The sequence below is a fragment of the Eucalyptus grandis genome, chromosome 3 (genome assembly GCF_016545825.1).
Source record: "Eucalyptus grandis isolate ANBG69807.140 chromosome 3, ASM1654582v1, whole genome shotgun sequence".
Taxonomy (NCBI): Eukaryota; Viridiplantae; Streptophyta; class Magnoliopsida; order Myrtales; family Myrtaceae; genus Eucalyptus; species Eucalyptus grandis.
In genome coordinates, this window is record NC_052614.1 from 23351875 (window position 1) to 23373095 (window position 21221).

General features: G+C 37.6%; 1 protein-coding gene and 1 pseudogene across 1 annotated transcript; both read left to right on the plus strand.

The window, feature by feature from the left end:
• Positions 1-6713: 6713 nt before the first annotated feature.
• On the plus strand, positions 6714-16512 carry LOC104436930 (protein CHROMATIN REMODELING 24-like). The gene is made up of 19 exons (XM_039308259.1): positions 6714-7055; positions 7214-7451; positions 7528-7658; positions 7754-7808; positions 8108-8236; positions 9732-9839; positions 9945-10000; positions 10082-10172; positions 11154-11288; positions 11379-11456; positions 12690-12863; positions 12942-13013; positions 13596-13676; positions 13752-13870; positions 14490-14601; positions 15097-15165; positions 15321-15415; positions 15720-15865; positions 16300-16512. Exons 1-18 carry the CDS (start codon positions 6829-6831, stop codon positions 15847-15849), a joined length of 2100 nt encoding a protein of 699 aa, XP_039164193.1. The 5' UTR covers positions 6714-6828; the 3' UTR covers positions 15850-15865; positions 16300-16512.
• A 1657-nt stretch (positions 16513-18169) lies between these two features.
• Positions 18170-19371, plus strand: LOC120291747 (annotated as a pseudogene).
• Positions 19372-21221: the final 1850 nt, after the last annotated feature.

Genomic DNA, 21221 nt, shown 5'->3' on the forward strand with positions numbered 1-21221 from the left:
ATAAGAGGAAAAAACTTTTTTTTTAATGAAAAGAGAAATAATAGTTTTATTCACCGAGAAAGTTTTGAGGAATAATACTTTCATTTACTCAAATTGATGATACGTGCTTGGTTTTTTTTTTGTCTATTTTTTATAATATATAATTAAGCCAAACAGATAGGGTTCTGGTGCTCGAAGATATTGCTTTCAAGACAACAGTGATCCAGCATTCTTCTCTCACCAAAATTAAATATGAAATTTATATTCAAAATTCCATTATGGTACTTCGCATGACATATTCTTTGCTCCTTACCCGTATGGTGACTTTTCTATTTTTATACTACACAAGAAAACGCACCTCAAATAAGGTTTATACTATCAAATTGAGTAATTAAAAGTTTTCTTCTTGGAAGCTTTCCGGTAAGTAAACCTACTATTTCTCTTTTCTTAAAAAAAAAAAAAAAAAGCTTTTTCTCCTTTCTTTTTCCTCTAATTAGTAGGGAAATATAAGATTTAATATTTAATTAGTACAATGTAAAACTTAAAATTACTAAGCTTATACTATCCAATTACGACAACAGTGCTTTATAAAATTTTGAAATTTACAGATAACCCAAAAGAACCGAGATAAGCGCTCTCATCTAACCGACGCCCCGTAAGACTCTCTTCTTCCAGACTAAGCCAAACCGAGAGTGACAGGCGTACGTAGAGTTGGCGACCGAGAAAAGCGCTCTCTTCTTAACTGACCGAGACTTTTGGGGGGCATTCGTTGGGAGGGGATACAATTCACAGCCGAGAGAACACCAGAGCAAGAAGAGTTCCTAGAAAGCTTATCCTGGTTTGTTTTAGATTTTGCAGACCTCCATCACCTATCTGTTCGCCGCGACACGGTAGTCTCGCTCGAGATTTCTTTCCCTCCGGGTCGCCGACCACCGGCGGAGATGCTTCCGGGACTTCGAGTTCTTCGTCCGACCGTTGTTCGTGACCATATGCTGCATCTCGAAGGTAATTATTGCATCTCTGCTCTGGTAGGTCGAGCCCGAGTTATTTGACCGAAGTCGGAGAAGAATAAACGATGCCGATTTGGGATCTAACGTTAGTCTAAACGCACTTTGATGCCGTCAGGATTGTATGGATCTGAACTTGTGCTTCGATGTTGCCTCTGTGTGTCCTCGCTTTCTGATTCCTTATCTTCTCTGATGTCCTCAGGCCGTGGCTACTGCCAACTGTCCGTTGGCGGTGGCGGTCTCAGGCTCAGCCGCAACTGAACCGAGGCCTTTCAAACCAGAACGGAGAGAAAATCCTCTCTCAAACCGTGAAGTTCCCAGAAGCTTCTTCACAAAAGGACAGAAGTTTCTTGCACATAAAAATATGAAATAATAATAAAGAAGTAGAGTTCCCAATTCATTGGTATGGTCTCAATGATGAGCTTCAGTGCTAGGCTTAAATCGAATTCCATGTAGTTTAGGATGTTGTCCTTTGTTACTTCACTGAACACGAGTTTCTCTTGCAGCTGTACCACTGATTGACATGCCTCAATTGCCAATTAATTTACATTGCAAGTCTTGGAAGACATATTTTGTGATTTTTTAAAAGTTGATGACAAATGTCCAACCCTAGTTGATTGAGGACTTCCATCCTCCAGTGAAGTGACGTCGGAAGAAGTACGTCATCGCTTGCTCTGTTGTGGCCTTCACGAGCTCCCTTTTGCTCGATTATGGTCAGTCCACCGAGCAAAAGGGGGTCATGGGGCCATGATGGCGCAAGCAAATGCATAACTTGTTCAGGTGTGGCTTGACCGGAGGATTCGAGGGCTCAATCGACTCCGGTTGGATGTTGCCATCTACTTTAAAATCACTGTGTATGTTTTTTAATACTTGCAAAGTAAGTCAATTGGCACCTAGGTAAGTCAATTGTTGATGGATGGTTGCAAGAAAGTAACCAAAGATAGCAGACCAAAAAGATAAAAATATGACAAATGATACAAGAGAACATGATTCCCTGCAAAAACAAATTGAAAATCTCACTAGAAGAAAGGAAGAGAAAAGCAAACTTACATTGATCAATTTTTTGCGAGCTTCTTAAGCTCATTATTGCCATTACGCTCCTTTACTATGATAGCTCGATTTAGTGCTTCTACGTCCTCAAGATTTCCCTCTTGTTACCTCATATTTGCTAGCAAAATAATTATTTTCAAAATTGAAGTATCATCCACATCTTTCACGTGCTTTGAGACATTTAATGATCCTCTCAATTGTTCGATTTCCAATTTCAAGGCTTGTTTGTGCATCAAGTTGTTATTTACAGTAGAATTATTCGATTGGAGAGTTACTCTTTTTGCCTCTGAACACCATAAGTTTTAAAAAGGAAGAATATGAAAACATATGTATTAACTTCACAAGAGAAAAATATATGAGGAGAACATCTTCTGTCATTCAGCCAGTTTCAAGACTTTTTTAGTGACTTTTCGTTGCTTTAAAGCAGCCTATTTAAGCGAACTATTCCTCAGGGCATTCTGTTATTTTCTTATGTAAAAAGGACGTTAGCACGAGTAGCGGTTAGAGATCCTGATGGCAAGTTAGATTTCGATTCATTGTTGTCTCATATGTTAGTGGTTTAGGATCAAAATTATCAAAGAGTGATTGCACATCATCTTTTTGAATGAAAATGTACAGAAAAAGCATTAGATTTATTTAGCGTAACCAAATCTTAGTTTTATGACATCTCTTGTTTGCAGAGGTAAAATATTTTGGTGACGTTTTCCGAATCAGATAAACATGGATACATTTAGATAAAATGTCAAATAAGAAATCTAGTCTAGGGGATGGGATAAACTTGAATTAGATATCATTTTTTTTAAATCACTAATAGAGTGACGCATCATATATTGCTTTGTTGGCAGCATTGCACAAGGACACCACCAAGATAGCTTATCATCATCACTTCCGACCACAGCATGATCATTGTCACCTCACTAGGTCGGTCATCACCACAAACCGGCAATTATGTTTTGACAAGCGAGGGTGAAAGGGGTCTCAAGATAATGTTGTCCTAGATTTGCATAGATCATCCTTTCCATCCCAATTCCATACATCCTTCATATCAAGCTCAACCTTTCACGTGTGGCTCACAAGCTGCTTGTTCACTAGTTGGTCGACAAAGAACGGCCAACACACCATTGGCTTCATGGGGACCTTTCTCTCAAGCATGGAGTTCCAATTGATGTGCACCGTGATGTGGAATCTCCTCTTGCGAGCCTTCTTCGGTGATGAAGTCCGGTTGTACAACCCACAAGAAGTGCCTCTCGTTATCCACATAGGCTTTTCCCAAAATTACGTGAACTCGTGTCGATTGGGAGCCGTCATGCATCGAGATCGAATTTCCAACTAACCACGTGATCGGAAAGGTTTGAAGCCCTAGGGAGATGGGAATTTCATAGATTTTCAAACGCTAAGGATTTTTTCCTTCCTAGTAAATTTTAATATATGCAAGCAGGTTGGTGCTTTTGTTGTCTTGAAAGAACTTGTGGTTGTATTGCCAGATTGTCTTGTTGACCACATTGGATCACTTATTCCTGAAATTGAAAAGGCACTAAGGCTGCGCATGACAACGTTTTTGGCTGGGGAAGAGTTTTTTTTTTTTCCAGAAATAGTTATTTTCTATTTCTATTCGGGAACAATTTTTAAGTAAAATAAGGTGTTTGGTAACTACACAAAATTTCTACTCTAGGAATAGAAAAAAAAAATAGAAATGCGTTTGGTACGAAACAATTTCTTTTTTTTGCAGTTATTCGTTTTTTTATTCTTGGTCACGGATCGCCGACCACCGACTGTCGACCGTCGCCGCTCGCCGTTGCTACTATGACTGTCGCCCGCCGACCATCATCGCCAATCGTCGCCGCATAGCCCATTTGCCACCATTGATTGCCGATCGTCACCGCATAGCCCATTTGCCACCGTTGATCACCGATCGTCGGCCGTGGTGGCTGTGGCTCTAGGTGGTTGGAGGTGGCCACGACAATAGAGAGGAACAAAAGAAAAAGAAAAAAAGAAAATTGACTTATTTTTAGAAATTGTTCCCCGAACAAGAAGCAATATATATATATATATATATATATATATATATATATTTGTTTTTTGTTTATGCTCCAAATCTATTCCCAAGCTAACTTTCTATTCCAGGGAGCAGAAAAACAACATGGCTTTACCAAACGGAATTCTGTTTTTTTTTTGTTCAGATGAACAAAAGAAAATAAATTGGAAGAAACTGAAACATTGTCATTGTCATGCAAATCCTAAGGGGGTGCATGACAACCCAAAATTTCTGTTTCAAAAATAGTTTTTCTGTTCCAAACCTATTTTTGGAAGAGAAATCCGTTTGATAAACTTATTCAGTTTTTCTATTTCTGGAGAAATAGGTTTGGAAGAGAAATCAGAAGCTAAAATTTTCTACTTCTGATTTTTGAAAGAGAAATCAGAAATAATTTCTCTCACTAAACCCTAATTTCGGTAAGTCCTCCCTCATCTCCTCTACGTCTTTGCCTCCTCCTCCTCCTCCTCCTCCCTCCTCCTCTGCCTCTCTTCATTTTATCAAAAATAAAAATAAATATATTCATTTTATTCATTTAAAAATAAAAATAATTTATTAAAATAAATAAATTATTTTTATTTATCATATTATTATTATTTTATTAAAAATAAATTTAATAAATTTATTTTGATTTGCCTTGAGTGTTTTGCCAAATAAATTTTTTTTTTTTTTTTATTTTTATTCATTTTAAAATAAATTTATTTGTAAAATAAAATAAAATAGAATAAATAAAATATATTTATTTTAAGGATATTTTTATTTTATTTTTTATGATTTATTTTATTTTATTTTATTCATTATTTTTTTTGTTACTAAATCATTTTTATTTTTATTTTTTATATTAAAGGTCGTTGGTTGTCGCCGCCGTCCAAAAGGAAGAAATTTTGTGTGCTTATCAAACGAATTTCTATTTTTAGAGTAAAAATTTTGTGTCGTTATTCAACGGTTATTTTTTGCTTAGAAACTCTTCTAGAAATAGAAATAGAAAAATTTATTTACTGTTAAACTATTTCGAACATAATGGTTGTCATGCGCGCCTAAGTGTATGTACATTGTCATTTTCTAATTTTTTGTTAGTTTTTGACTCCATGATGTAAATGATCTACCGGTTATTTCTCTGGCTACTAACCGTCATGTTTTTATATGTACCGGGACAAGTCATCTACATCAAATTTGAAAACTGAGGCTTTGATCTTTACAAGATTGGTGTTGACTTCACATTCGCCTTCTGTTTTCCATCCTTACATAAATGTATAATTCCTACCTTTATTGTTGTTTGCAAAATTAGGTATTACCAATGAGATTGTTAGGTGCAGAGGGCTTTCTTTTTTTAATGTGTATGCTTTGTTGTCCTTATCAGTCTAATGGCTTTGCATTGTAAGATGAAAGCAACTCTTAGCACATGAGCGACAATATCTGTTGCCATGATATGTTAACTATTTAGAGGTACCACATTCAGTTGCTCATCTAGCATTTGCTATTGTCAAGACTATTTCTGTATTAATGTCTTTTTTCAACTTCTTGCTCCTTGAGCATAGTTTTGTTGTATTGTTAACTTTGGATGTGCATTTTGTCATGCTTTGATGGGATTTTATTTGCTTAAAAGATACATAATTTTTTTGGAAGAAATTCATGCAAATTGTGTATACAAATTGTTTATGTTACCTACTTCCTCAAGAGTTGGGTTTTAACGAAATCAGCTACAGCTGGTGGTGTTTATTTTCTCTATTTTTATTATGACATTTTAGGCTCTTTCCTCCCCTGTTTTATCTGCTGTTGGCGAGAGATATTACAAAGTCACAGCATAAGCATTACGAGTTTGTGTGGAGCTTGTTCGTGTTGTTCGCCTAAATATTGAGGTGGTGTACACTCATCTTATGATTTAAGATTTCTTCGTTGACATGTCAAGACATAACGAGGATCAAGGAGAATATTCAACTACTGAACGATTTGAGAGATGTAGAGTTACATCCTTAGTTCATTCGGTTATATTTAACATGGAATCAAAACTCAAATCCATTTCATGATTTGTGGATGACTTGGGTCAAAGTTTCGCCACCCTTTTAAACCGCCATCCATAATCTAATCTCGAATCCAGTTCATGATTTGTGTATCATCAAATGTGGACTCTACACACTTTTTGCCACATCTATTTTAAAAACAAGTTTAAATGGATCATAAATGGATTACTTAGCATTTTTTTTTTTTGGTTGGTGGATGCTTAGCAATTTAATGGGTTTTAAATGGGTTGGCCAGCGAACCTCTCTTGATGAAAAAAGGAAAAGAAAAAAAGAAAAAGGATTTTTTTTTAAAATTATTGATTAGATTTGTATTGATTGAAAGTATTTTGGTAATATAATTTTTAAAAAAAAAAAAAACATAAGAATAAGTTTTCTTAAATTTAGTTAAATATGAAAATATTTTATTAATATGGGTCGGGTTGGGTATGAGTTGAGTCGAATATGGGTTAAAAATTTATATTAAGCATAAATAGATTAATGAGTTAATTTGGATGAGACCATTAATAATCGATCCAATCCAACCGTTTAACGGCTTTAATGCACAAGTCTCGAATAAACTACTCAGCAAAAACAGTGAGGTCTCTTTCTCAGCAACTCAAAAATTCTAACACGCAAAAGCATCTGCTCCCATAAAAAAGCATCACAGAGAGCTTCGCGTGGCGTCAGTCTCCGTTGGTGTTGTCGATCCTCCACAAATCCGGTGAGTCAGTGACCATAAAACACCGACCCATCAAGACCCATGGTTAGCCGTGCAAGCAACGCGAGGAAGCCGCGCGAGGGGTGCGATCCACGCGAGCCCCGCGAGCAGGGCGGAGGAGCCGCGCGAGCCGCACGAGCAGGGCGGAGGAGCCGCCCGAGCAGCACGATCAAGTCGCGCAAGCAAGCCGCGCGAGCAGCGCGAGGGAGCAGCACAACAGAAGTCACTCGAGGAAAGGTGTCGCACGAAGAAGCGAGAGAAACAGAGAGGTACGCTCGACGGTGACTAGCCGCGGCGGCGACAGCCAACTATTCCGGCGAGTCGACGGCGGCGAGTAGCTGCTCCGTCGTCTAGGGTTAAACCCTAGGCGCTGATACCCTTCTTACTTCTAACACTCATTTTCAATTGCGTCCTTAAACTCATACAGTGACTGCATGGATTGTGGCGACAGCAATGTGATTGACATTTCGGATGACTCTGTCGATGATTTACTACTCATGGATGATAACTTGACTGGCCCGAAATCCGAATACAAATTACCTGGCAAAATTGCGAAGATGTTGTATGCTCATCAAGTTGAAGGCTTAAAGTGGCTCTGGTCCCTCCATTGTAAAGGAAAGGGTGGAATTTTGGGTGACGACATGGGTTTGGGTAAAACAATGCAGGTGCTTATGTGGCAATCGTCAACTATTGTTAACGGCTGATTTTGTATGGTTGATGCAGATTCAATTTTTTTTGCAGATTTGTGGATTCTTAGCTGGGTTGTTCCATTCCAGTTTGATAAGGAGGGCACTTGTTGTGGCGCCAGAGACTTTGCTTTCTCATTGGTTCAAAGAATTATCAGCTGTAGGACTCTCTGCAAAGACCAGAGAGTGGGGCTGCCTGCTTTTTAACTTTAAATACTCTGGTTGTACTTGTGCACTCATAATTGTTTCTAAGAGATATTGCGTCATCATTTTGTGTGCAGATACTATGGGACTCGTCCAGAGGCTTGTCAAGATAGACTGCGATATGTGCTTCAGGTTGTTGTTTTTCTGTTCCTTGGTTAGCTCCTGGGAGTCGGTCAAGATAATTTCTGCATGATCATACGTTCATCATTCAATTAATTATCTTGTTTGCAATTAGTATCTTTCATGTTGCTATTAATGCCAAGTTAGAGTCTGAAATAATTCATGACATTAAGATCAACAAGATAGTTGCATTCTGGTTGGAGTAGTCTTTCTACACTTCTTTATCTAGTAGTTACTAAGCGACTTTTTCTTGCTCTTTATTTGTCAATGCACGTCTTTTTGATGATTGATTTCAATTGTGTTGCTTGTAGGACAAAGTTATTCTTTTAACAACTTATGATATTGTGCGGAACAACTCGAAATCGTTGCGGGGCGATTTTTACTCTGAGGATGAGCTGGATGAGGACAGCATCACATGGGATTATATGATTCTTGATGAGGTGGGTATAAAGCTCTGAAGGATGGTTTCCTTACTGTTGAATTTAGGGAGTTCCTTAATTAACTGTTCACTGTAGACATGTCTTTTTTTGCCTTTTGTGTAGATTATTTTTTGTAGAGCGCTTTGATAATTTGCAACCTGTTTTTTAAAGCATTTGATTTAATTGATTCGAAATGGAGTTGTGGAAGAAACCCTTAAAATTGTTGTGCCTATTCTTGATTCAAAATGGAATTGTGGAAAAAATCACTGAAATTGGTGGAACAAATCATTAAGATTGATGTGTCAACTCTATGTCACCTTAATGTTCTCTGTAAGCTTCATCGCTCATGGAAAGTCGCTGCACCTGCAATATGTTAGTCTGTTATAAATGTGTACGTTCTATTTTTTTCCCAATGCATATCTACTTCCTCTGAAGCCCTTTCATGAGGAATATAAGTCTTATTAGATTAGGAAAAGAAAGAGGAAGGAAATTTATCGGTAACGACAGTGGCAATTGATATGAAGTCAGTAGCTCGAGAAGACAATAACTAATATATAGTCAAGACTTCACGTGGCGTACAACTTTGCATGCATGATGAAAATGGATGGCCATCTATTTGAGGATATTGAAATTATTGGTGATGTTGCACTTGCTGCATTTTAAGGGCCAAAAATTAGAAACCTTATGTTTCTTGTTTCCTTATACATTAATCGCCGCCTTGCATTATTTTTCCTCCTTTTATGTCGAGCATGTTACAAAGGTTAGGAGTTGCACAAAATTTGTATGTGGAGAAAGTGCAGGGAGGGAGACATAGGAGAGATGGGCATGGTTGGCTTCATGAGATGCTTGACAAGATCCTCAAAGACACATGTTAAGCCCTTGACTAGGGTAATGAGATATCAAAGAGTGGGGAGTACTTTACACTAGTGATACTTGTCCTTGTTACAACATCATTTGCATTTCAATTTAATGTTCAACCTCTTTGCGAAAATATGCGAACCAATGCAGAATATCCTAGATGTTCTGCTATATGTGCTCTATGTATTTTTTGCGGATAGTGTTATTTTATGAGACAGAAGTTGGGAAACTTATGAGGAAACTGTACAGGAATTGCTATATGTTTTTGTGCCTTGCCTGTACACCCAGCATATTTGACTCACATGTTATTATTTAACGCAATAAATCTCTTGAATAGCCTATGTCAAGCTAGGAAGAGCCTTAAACACTTCTTTCTCTGTTAGCACTTCTTCTCTATTAAAACAGAATAATTTTGCATTTATCTCTTATATGTAATTAGGTAAATGCTTAGTTAACACTTCTTCCCAACCATTAAGCTGGGAAAGAGCCGCTAGCTTATTTACTAGTGAGACTGTTTTTCTCTTCCTTTTTTCTCATTTAAATCATGTTATCTGTGGGACATCCTCTTCCTATTCCTACGCACAAATAGCATGTGCTTTTCAGGACTTGTGGTATGTACTACTAACAATAATATCTCACATAAAGTTGACAACTCCAGGGACATCTCATAAAAAATCCGAAGACACAGAGAGTAAAAAGTTTACTTGAGATACCAGCTGCTCATCGCATTGTCATTAGTGGCACTCCGATTCAGAACAAACTAGGGGTAATCCTTAGGGCTGCTATTTTATGCAGTGCTTTCATACCTGTATGTCTTAATAATACAGTATACTTTTCTAATATCGTGTGCCATTTTTTGATGCTTGAATAGGACCTATGGGCGCTATTTAACTTCTGCTTTCCTGAACTACTGGGTGATGACAAACTGTACTTCTCTTGGTTTCTAAACATCCTCATTATCATGTCTTAATTTTTTTTTCCTCGGTTGAGTTTGAAATATTCTTACAGCTTTAAAGAGAAATATGAGAATCCCATACTTCGTGGAAATGAAAAAAAGGCTTCAGATAGAGAGAAGTGCATCGGTTCAGCAGTTGCAAAGGTATTGAATTCTTTCTTAGCAGTATGTATTTTGTACTTTAATGTAGTGGTTTCTCCATTCAATGATTTTCCATCTACTTGCCAATGAGTTAGAAATTGGGCATCACTAAGTCAGATGAGTCAGAGCAAGAGTTGGGAATACGAGCTTGACTAAGTCAAATGAATTAGAAAATGCTGTATAAACGGCATCACGGAGTCAGAGTCAGAACAAGAGTTGGGAATATGGGATGAATTACAAGAGCACTGTATAGAGTGGACTCCATTATATCTTTGTTTTGATGGAGGCTGCTCTCTGTCTACATGAATCATTGCAGATTGCCAATATATGCTTTCCAAGGAACAAGTTTAATGGCAGGAAAATTAGGACAATGGCTCTAAAACAGGAGCAACTTACTGAGCATATTTCACACTTCACAGTCTTGCAACTTATAGATTTTCTTTTGGCCAGTGCAGAGGCCCTATAACCTTGGAAAAGGCAATGTTGAACCATATTGTATAGTTTTCTAGTAAATCCTACCAAATTAAATTCTCTGTTGGAAATATGAATTGCAGTCTTGAAAGTGAGATTTTGTCTGTTCATTGTCTTGTGCTATTGTAGTTTCTGTTGACTATAAAGCTTAGTAATTTTTTGTGGTCTATCTTATTATGCGGGGACTTTACAAGTCGTTAGGCTGTCTAATTCTATAAAAGACATAAGTATCCCTGCATGAGAAAAACGAGGCCACTTAAGAAAGTATTGGTACTGTTGAAGTTTGAGCTGAATAGATTTCTCTAAATTGACCTTGTCTGTTGATTATTGTGCTTCACTCAAAACTTTCTTGTAAGTGTTAACTTTCATTTCTCTGTTAATCATGTGGGGTTTTTTCTTTTTTCCTTCTCTGGTTTCATATTGTATATCAGGTGCTTGCTTTACTTCTGTAGAATTTGTGCCCCCCAAAAAAAAGATCAAAAAGAAATGGTGGAGTAATTCCTTTTGCAACAGGAGCTGAGGGAATGCATTCAACCTTTTTTTTTGCGACGCCTTAAGAGTGAAGTATTTCGTGAAGACGATGGAGAAGTTGCTAAATTGTCAAAGAAGAGTGAACTGATCGTGTGGTTAAGATTGACAAATTGTCAGGTACAAGTTGCATTCTTCAGCCTAGGCTCTTATTGCATGGTGTTGGTCCCAGGGTTCAACATGCTGACCCTAAAATTTTGACATTTGCAGCGACAATTTTATGAAGTCTTTCTGAACAGTGAGATGGTTCGTTCTTCCTTTGACTGCTCACAACTTCCTGCATTGACGGTATCCTCTGACTATTAACCTTTGTCTCGTTCTTTCTTATGTGCTCTAACTTTCTCTGTGCACGAGTAATGGCTCATAAAAAAGTGAAATTTATTCAGCATCCACTTATTATGCCTTGCTAATGTACAATACACCAAATGGCATGATGCATTCTTAGGCAAGTGATGAGTGATTGAAAATAAAGTTTCATCTCATCTGTTATTTCCATCTCTTTGATTGCTAAGAGGATAGATGCAAATCCTATTTCCTGACTGTAAGTTTATCATTCTTTCTATGCTACTTAAGCCATTTTTAGCGAAAACTTAACTTGTTAGAGAATGGGCCCCTATATTTGGCATATTTTTCAACACTTACTCTTGTGTTTCCATTGAATCTTACATGTGAAACATAAGTTGTAAATGTAATCACATTGACAAGATAACCAAAGACCAGAACTACGAAAACTAAGGGCTTGTTTTTTTTTTTGTCTTTTAAAATGCAAAAAGCAACTTTTTGCCTTGACACCACAATTAAAATTACTATCCAAATTTCAGAAAATTTCGAAAAAATTGTGTGGGGATCCACGCGTCAAAATTTGTGTACTTTGAACGTTTTTAGGTGTTTTAGGCTAAGGAAAAATGAAAGTGAGTCGGGTGCAAGATTTAGATTTTTTAAAAAAAGTGAAGGGATATGTGCAATGAAAGTCCTAAAACTAGTCACAATATTGCAATTTAGTTCTACAACTAAATAAGTGCAATCAAGTCCCGAAACTTTCAAAATTACAATCAAGTGCTACAATTTGTCACAAAAGTGCTATCAAGTCCTAAAATTTTCAAAAAATGCAATCAAGTAAAACACTTGATTCAACCAATTGAAAGTTTTAGGACTTGATAGCACTTTCGTGACAAGTTGTAGCACATGATTGTATCTTTGAAAGTTTCAGGACTTGATCGCACTTTTTTAGAACGCCATTGCACTTTTGCAATAAGTTTGAGGACTTCTAGTGCACTTATCCCAAAAATTAAAGTATGTCCATACAATGCCTTATTTGAATAATAGTAAGAGAGAGTGCCAAGACTTACTCTTGACCTGTGCTAAGATGTATTTTAGGCAAATTGCCTTTTTTCTTTTCCAAAAACTCAAGTTGTTAGAAGACACGTGGACAGTATATATCATACATTTAATTTGACAGTACTGTTTGTTTTGTTTTGTTTTCAAAACAAAAGCTTGTAACTGTACACTTCTTTTGATCAGAATTTGAAGAAGATATGTGATCATCCACTGTTGTTAACAAAGGGAGATGCTGAAGATGATCTTGAAGGGATGGCAGAGAAATTGCTGATGCATATAGCTGATGGTGAGAGAGATAAATTTCAGGAGACAAGTGACGGAATATCATGCAAAATATCTTTCACAATGTCATTACTGGTAGGTTCCTGCATAACTATATTTGATTGATGAAATTGAAAGAGACTACCATAAATACATTTTGACGCTCTTTTATAGGACAAATTAATTCAAGATGGCCACAGTGTGCTTATCTTTTCTCAGACTTGCAAGATGCTCGATCTTATCCAGGTTTGACTTGGCTATGCTTGGAACTACTTTTGAGAAGTTGCAACAATGATTAGTCAAGTTGTTTTGGGGAATGCAATGTTTATCCTTTGCTGGCACATCTGATTATTCCATGTTGATTTTAAATCTCACAAGGATGAGTGTATATAGATATATACCACTGGTTTTTTATTCTCCACTGATACAATGAGATTCTCCAGCAATACAATGAAACTATGTTTTGATATCCTGTGGTGGTTGATTTGAATATTGCCTTAAGGCTTTTTTTCCCTGCTTCCTCATTTTACGTTTGGTGAAGTGTTGATATTGGTTTTTGAAAAAGAAATTTGTCACAATATAAAATCAGTTGTTGAGAATTGGCTTGTTGGTTGTGAAAGTCTATTGAGATCATACTGAACAAACTATGCTTATTTGGAGCTTTTTTTAGTGCAGTATGCAGTTCGAGATTTTAATTTTCCCCTTTTCCAATGTTCAATATTGATACTGCATTTTTCAAGTTGAAATATCTCCAAACACTTGGGGAGTAGTAAACTGCTGATTGGCTCAATACAGGCGATTGATTTTTCTGAATCTTTTTGCAATTAGGCTTCCTTACTGTCCCGTGGCTGTGAGTATTTACGCATTGATGGTACGACAAAAGCTAGTGACAGGATCAAGATAGTAAATGTAAGTATCTCGCTAATTTATGTCTGGCTTGTAAATTCGACGTGCTTATGTGCTATTCTCATCTTATGACCTTAGAATTTCCAAGAAGGCACTGGAGCACCTATATTTCTCTTGACATCTCAAGTTGGTGGTCAAGGCCTCACCCTTACAAGAGCAGACCGCGTGATTGTTGTAGATCCAGCATGGAATCCGAGGTACCACTGCTTATTTTATTGTCAGCCATGAATTCAACTACTTTTGCAAGTACATGAAAGAGGAAAGAAGAAACGGAGAATTTTTTTTTATTACATTGTAAGGTTATATTCAATGCTATTCCTTTATTATAGGATTATTAACTGTTCCACAACTTTTAAGTAGGAATCTGTGTACCGTTTGAGTTCTAACTAATACTTGTCATAGGTAACATCATTATGATAGATGATACAAGTTCTTACCCAACTTTAAGCTTCACACTGTTATACTAAATAATATTTCATGATACCAATATCACTGAACTAATGATGCAGACGCATGTAATAAACATCATGTCAGCCTTGACTTGATCCATTTGTGCTTGCATTGGCTGTTATTTATTTTCTGATGTCCTAATAATGTTAGCACTTACCGCAAATTCTTTTGGTTCTTTGGCAAAAAGGTGTATTTATTACTTTAAAGGTAAGTTCTTTTTCTTTTTTGTTTGGGGGGGGTGGGGGCAATTTTGCCCATCAGTTTTTCCTCCCCTCTTTTCTCAAACGTAGCTCAGATGTTTTATGAATAAAGAAGCAGATCTTGAGCATATTTCTGTTAGTTTACGTATGCATTTCTTATTGACAGTACGGATAACCAAAGTGTTGATCGCGCCTATCGAATTGGACAGATGAAGGATGTCATTGTGTATAGGTTGATGACGTGTGGAACTATCGAGGAGAAGATATACAGAAAGCAGGTTTTGTGTCATTCAACTATACTATGGTCTCAATTGGTGAAATGGAAAGATATTTTTGGGGCTTGTATGCAAGTTAAGATACGAGAAATGACTTAAGAACTGTTGTGGTAAACAACGTGATTATATTGGAGCAGATGTTACTATGAAATGCTATGATCAGGAGCCTTAGGTGTTTCACTAGAATTCTTTGGCTTTCGTGTGTTGATGAGCACAAACGATGCATGCCTAAAAAATACCGGATGTATCTGCTACTCCATTTTTCACTGCATGCATTGTCAAATAAACCAATCAAAGATAAGATTTCTTTTCTAGTTTTCTCATAAAAAGATAGTATCTTATTTAATGCAATCATGTTTGTTTTTTTATGAGTGGCTCACTATATCATATAAGTAGTGTATTGCAAACATGCCATGCTTGCTCATGGGCATGGACGCACAGGATGGAATTTGCCATGATACCTGTCATTTTATTGTTTCTCCATTCCGTTTGGTTCAGATATTCAAGGGAGGATTGTTCAAAACAGCAACTGAGCATAAAGAGCAAATTCGCTACTTTAGCAAGTGGGTACTTATTTATTTGTATTAGATCATCTCTGATACAACTCTTCAGATTGGGGTTGGGTTTTCTATGTCCTCAATTTCCCTTGAAGAGCACCCAAAATCATGCTTATCTAAACTTGAGGTCAGGGTTGTTTGGACTGATTTCTTTGGCTGTTCCAGGATCTGAAGGAAATTTTCAGCCTTCCAACAGAGGGGTTCGACATTTCTCCAACTCAGCAGCAGTTGAATAAGGAGCATGATCACCAAGTCAAGATGTACTAGCTTTTATTCTCTACGGTTTAGTATCGTCACTGGCCATAAGGGCTATTCCTGTTCTGTGACATGGCTTGCTTTCCTCCACTTTCAAGACATTTGGCAGTTTAAAAGATGAAATATCATAAAGCGGCTGATATTTCTTTCTTTTCTTGAACATTTTTGTCATGCATACAGTTTGGTGGGGACTGGGTATTTGGCTTCTTATTGGTTAAGAATTTTTGTGCTCATAGAACAGCTTCATCATAATTAAATCAGCTTGATTTTTTATCTCTATGGGTCACTTTCTTGTATCGACTTCCTCAGGGATGAGTCTTTAAGGAGCCACATAGAGTTCCTCAATACTTTGGGCATAGCTGGTGTTAGTCACCACAGTTTACTCTACTCGAAGACGGCACCGGTGCAAGTTGCAGATGAAGAAATGGAAGGCAGATGATACTTTACCAAATATTGTATACTTCAGCTACTTTCAATTATTGCATTTAATTCAGTCTAACAAATGGGTCAGAATGGTTTTCCTTTTTTGTGAACTGTTTAGTTTCTTTCTGATTGTCTGCAAAAGCATATCGAGATAAAAGAGTTAAAAGCATTAGTGATATAGTAAAAAAATTTATTCCCTCGTTACTCTGGATTGAGTACAGAAGTGTTTTTTTGTCTTTCAAGTTCAGGAGTTGAATTCAGACCTGTAAGGGTAAAATTGTTTAAGGCCGGGGAAAATAATCAGTAGAAGCTATAGATGGTCATCTGGTGGCATAGCAGAAAAGTAAATGTAAACCATCAAAAGTGGACTTTTACCACTATTACTGAATCCTATATTGTTCAATGTGTAGAACATCTACTATGACATCTGAAATCAATCTCATTAGCCTTCTCACTGTGGTTGCAGGATCAAGGCTTCTGCTCTTGTAGGTAATTCATCATCAGGTGCTCCAGTGGAACGTAATGTTGATGGGTATGTTGAAAATCATCATGCAATTTCTTGAAGCCATTGCTTACAACATTATGCTTGTCCTTACCTTTAAATTTTGTTGCCGGTGCCAGATAGACGTGTTGTCTTTTATGTCTTTTATGTTATGTGCAATTAGTGCATTGGAGATGATTTTTTTTTTTTTAAATTGAATATATTTAACGAGTGTTGCGTGGAGCATTTGTTGAAAAGGATATTTTTTAAATCGTGAAGTCAATAATTTATGTAATGATATAGTGATCCAACTCTATTTATCACCTAGATTGATCTATGTATACAAGTCAAAACTTAAATGCCTGCTTTTTGGGTTTTCCATTATTACCTTTGCATCAAAGTGTATAAAAATCAAGACGAGTCACTGCTCTCTCTTCATCAAGCGACCATCTAATTGATATATGTTTATGAATTATCTACTCAATTAAGTAGCTCTTCAATTTTTCCAAAAAATTGATTATCTGTTGGCAATCACGCATGCTAGTAGCGTGGGTCTTAATACTAGTCTATATTTTTAATCCAAAAAGTGGAGTTTGTCTCACCTTTTGCTTTCCAAAATTACGCATTTATCAAGTAATCACCCTTTAATGCATAATTACCATTTTGTCTCACTTTTCACAGGGGTCGACATTGTCTTTGACAATAAACAAGTTTTTAACCCATGCTTTTAGACATGATCCTCATTTTCTTCTCGCAATGATATCACTAAATAACTATAAAAAAAGTGGAATTATCACGAAGAAGTTTTGCCTCGCTTCTAATTTTTCAAATTAACCCTTGCATTATCTAGACCATCTTTTAAAGGTACGACCAAGGACCAACGAAGAAAAAAATATAAGGGGCCGAAATCATAATTATTATTGTTTTTTTGGGTAAAGCCGAAATCTTAAATATTTTGTGAAAATAGTCCTAAACATTTGGACCAATATGCAATTTTCCCTAATATATACATCCATAGATATGCACAAGATGAAGAGAGTCAAAAAAAAATTTCATCGCTGGCAACATGGCGGCGTTCAAGCTGAGACGCGCCGTCACCCCTCTCACTCCCGCCGTCACGCTCCCTCTACGCCGCCTCTGCGCTGCCGTCTGGACGGCGCGGCCCCCGCCTTTGATGACAGGCTCCCGACCCTCGAGCGACGCCAACTCGATATCCCAAATCTGTTGGGAAAATATGATTCGTATTGGGTAGAACAATGAAGTCGGATCTTTAGAATACTCAAGTCGAACTTTGAGGCGTGATATCACTTTTTTTAAGGATTTATTTGCCCCACTACGTTGCTAATGGTCACCGGCAAATTTCCTCCGATACAACAAAGTCTCGAGTGAGAATACTAGATAAAGAATTCTAGTATTTCTCCGCGCCTCTCATGGGAAACAATTAAAAAAATGTAGTTTCTCTCGAAAGAAAAATGAAAAGATAGAAGAAGATATGTGTTTGATCTCAAAACAAACGTATTTATCTTTTTTTTTTCAAATAGAGGCAACTCTTCAAAAGGTTCTTCAAAGAACAAAGACAACCTTTCAAAAAAAAAAGACGCGTCTCAAAGGTTATGTTGAAAAGATATAAAAATTCGGAATTAAATAAATAATAAATAATAAATAATTGTAATTTTTCATAAACAATGATGACTGTTTCAACAAGATTTTGTAGTTAATATTTTATATAAATAAATCTGAATTTTCTCAATAAATACAATAATGATCGTTGGTTAATGCCAAATCTCGTCCACGCGCGCACTCACATCTTTTCGATGTGGGACAAGCACCTCTCAATTTGTTTTATAAACAAATTACCAACAAAATCCTCCTCCACCACCATAACCCCTTCTACGCCATGGAGTCGTCGCTCCAGATCCACGGCGTCGCCCTCTCCCCTCCCCTCCCCTCCTCCACCAGACCCTCCTCCGCCTCCATCACAGCTCCAAGATCGCCGTCGCCCTCTTCAACTACGCCAAGTCCCTCCCCGACCCGCCTCTCACCTCCGCGTTCTACAACCTCCTCATCGACATCCTCTCCAAGGTGCGGCAGTTCGACGCCGTCTGGCAGCTCATCGTCGAGATGGACCAGAACAACCTCCACCCGACGACCACCACTTTCTTCATCCTCATACGAAAGCTGGTTGCGGCTGGGCTCACGCGCCAGGCCGTGCGTGCGTTCGACGACATTGGTAGCTTCGTTGAGCGTGGACCGGGTAATAAGGATTACTTGCTCGACACGCTGTGTAAGTATGGGTACGTGAAAGTGGCTGTGGAGATTTTTAACAAGAGGAAGGCTTGTGGGGAGTTTGACCCGGATGCCAAAATGTATACGATCTTGATTTATGGGTGGTGCAAGATTGGCAGGATAGACATGGCGGAGAGGTTCTTGAATGATATGATTGAGCGTGGGTTCGAGCCTCATTTGGTGACGTACAATGTGTCGTTGAATGGGATTTGTAGGAGAGCGAGATTGCATCCGGGTGTGAGGTTCGAGAGGACGTTGAGAGCTGCTGATAAGGTGTTTGATGAAATGCGCGACAGAGGGATCGAGCCCGACGTGACTAGTTATTCCATTGTGTTGCATGTGTATAGTAGGGCGCATAAGCTGCAGTTATTGCTCGATAAGATGAAGATGATGAAGGAGAGGGGAATTAGCTTGAGCATGGCGACATATACTTCTGTCGTTAAATGTCTCTGTTCGTGCGGGAAGATCAATGATGCAGAGGAGTTGCTTGAGGACATGGTGAGGATTGGGGTGAGTCCTTGTGCTGCTACATATAATTGCTTCTTTAAGGAGTATAGGGGAAACTGAAAAAACCAAAAAAAAAAAAGAGTATAGGGGAAGGAAAGATGTTGACAAATGCGCTAAAGTTGTATAGGAAGATGAAGGAGGATAATGTCTGTGCTCACCATGCATACCTACAACATTATTATAGCCATGTTTGTCAAGTTAGATAAGATCGGGATTGTGAGGGAAATTTGGGAGGATATGGAGAGAAATGGTGTTGACACCTAAATTTGGACTTCACATTTAGTCATTTATTGTATAAGAAAATTAGGGATTAATTTTTAAGCCCTAAAAAAAAAAATTGCATAACATATAATTTTAGGGGCATTATTGCATTTCGCATTGAATCGGCGATAGTGAATAGATTCGAACGAATGATTCTGAGCTTAATTGACATGGAGATATTCGATTCTTTGATGCAACATATCTTTGTTTAAAACAAGAAATAAAGCAAAAGAGAATGAACATCTTTGTAAATATTTGGGTTAACGTGAGAATCGAAACGGAAGGAAATATTGTGCATATCTTCATAGATCCCATTCTCGGCTGATTAATTGAGGAAAAAAGAAAAGAAATAGAAATGGGAAAGAATTTTTGCTGATCTGGTGAATAAATAAACGTGCGGACAAAGACATCGAAAAGGCCAAATAAAGAAAGATGTCAACATTATTCGGTTGTTTGAGGAAGTAATGGTCTTGTGCTAGATTTGTTCAAAAGGAAAAGGGAAAATACAGATTGAAAGGGGAAGAGACAAAAGGGTAATATATTTTAAATATCTCAAGAAGATTTGGCCTCTTTCCTTGGACCTAAGCCTTCCCTCTCTATATAAGAGCACACTCATTACGAATGGAAAAAAAAAAGGGAGGCACACACCCACAGGGATCTCGGACGATGGTGCAGTCCTCTTGATGATGTTCCACAATCATCATGAGAGTGCTAGTATGAACAAAATAAAGGAGTTAGGGAAGAGAATAAGAACACAGAAATTATAGTGGTTCGGCTTAATCCAAGCCTACGTCCACTCTCCCACGCTAACAGCCTTCTTGGCTGGATTCCACTATGCAATCAATAAGAGATTACAACTCCAAGTGCAAACACTTAGTAGATCACACTATCTCACTAAGTCACTCTCTTGGTATTTCTCTCACGATTACAAACGTTTAAGCTCTCAAGAGACAAGTATATGATCTAAAGTCGCTCAGACTTTGGAATTATAAATTCTACGCTTCGTCTCTTACTTGCTCATCGGTCCATAATCTCCTTAAATACTCCTCCACTTCCAAACTAGCCGTTGGACAGCATCCCGGAGAATCGTCTTCCAATATACTCATTGGACAGCTCTGTATCTAGAAGATTTGGTAGCCGTTGAGTGACAAAGGTAAAATCCCAAATTGATTCCGATCGCCCATACAAACGAAATCTTGGTTTCCATAAGTAAAGCTTCTTCGTATAGAAAGATCTTGTCTTCAAGATCCAATCGTCAATCAATTAGATTGAATCAATCAAATCAATCTTGATGTGGAATCCAAACCAGATCACTAGCCGTTATATGATTGGGCTTGAGTTACGATTCATCGAATCTGGATGTAAAGTCTGAGTCTGTAAACTTTACAATTTGGGTCTTTAGACTTTACAATATGGGTCTGAATATATTAGCTTCTGAACAGATTTAGCTTTAAGGTCTGTACCCAGTTTAGCTTCAGCATAGAGTCTGTCTTCTGGTTCATCATTCACGTTCGATCCTGGAATTTGTCGAGTGAGCGGACTTCTGATGTAGAACAGACTTTGACACTAAAGTCCAGCAGTCTTCAGACTTTGAGTTTCGAGTCCGGGTCTTCGGACTTTGAGTCTCGAGTCCAGCGCCTTCGACTTTGACACAGAAGTTTGGAAATCTTCAGAATATACTTTGGACATGTTACGTTCAGTCTTCTGGTCGTCTTCTGACTTTGATAATATCCTCTACATGTTCTAACATCTGCATGGTCTATTACTCAACCATTAAACATGTTAGTAGCCTTTGATTTATTTTGTCATCTTCAAAACATCATAAGGGATTTCCCTAACAATCTCCCCCTTTT

Bases quoted from the DNA above. Each gene is read 5' to 3' on its own strand.
- LOC104436930 (XM_039308259.1), top strand. From the start codon at position 6,829: ATGGTTAGCCGTGCAAGCAACGCGAGGAAGCCGCGCGAGGGGTGCGAT. The intron at 9,840-9,944 runs GTAATCCTTAGG...ATGCTTGAATAG, and splicing joins CGATTCAGAACAAACTAGGG to GACCTATGGGCGCTATTTAA. The intron at 13,014-13,595 runs GTTTGACTTGGC...TTTTGCAATTAG, and splicing joins AGATGCTCGATCTTATCCAG to GCTTCCTTACTGTCCCGTGG.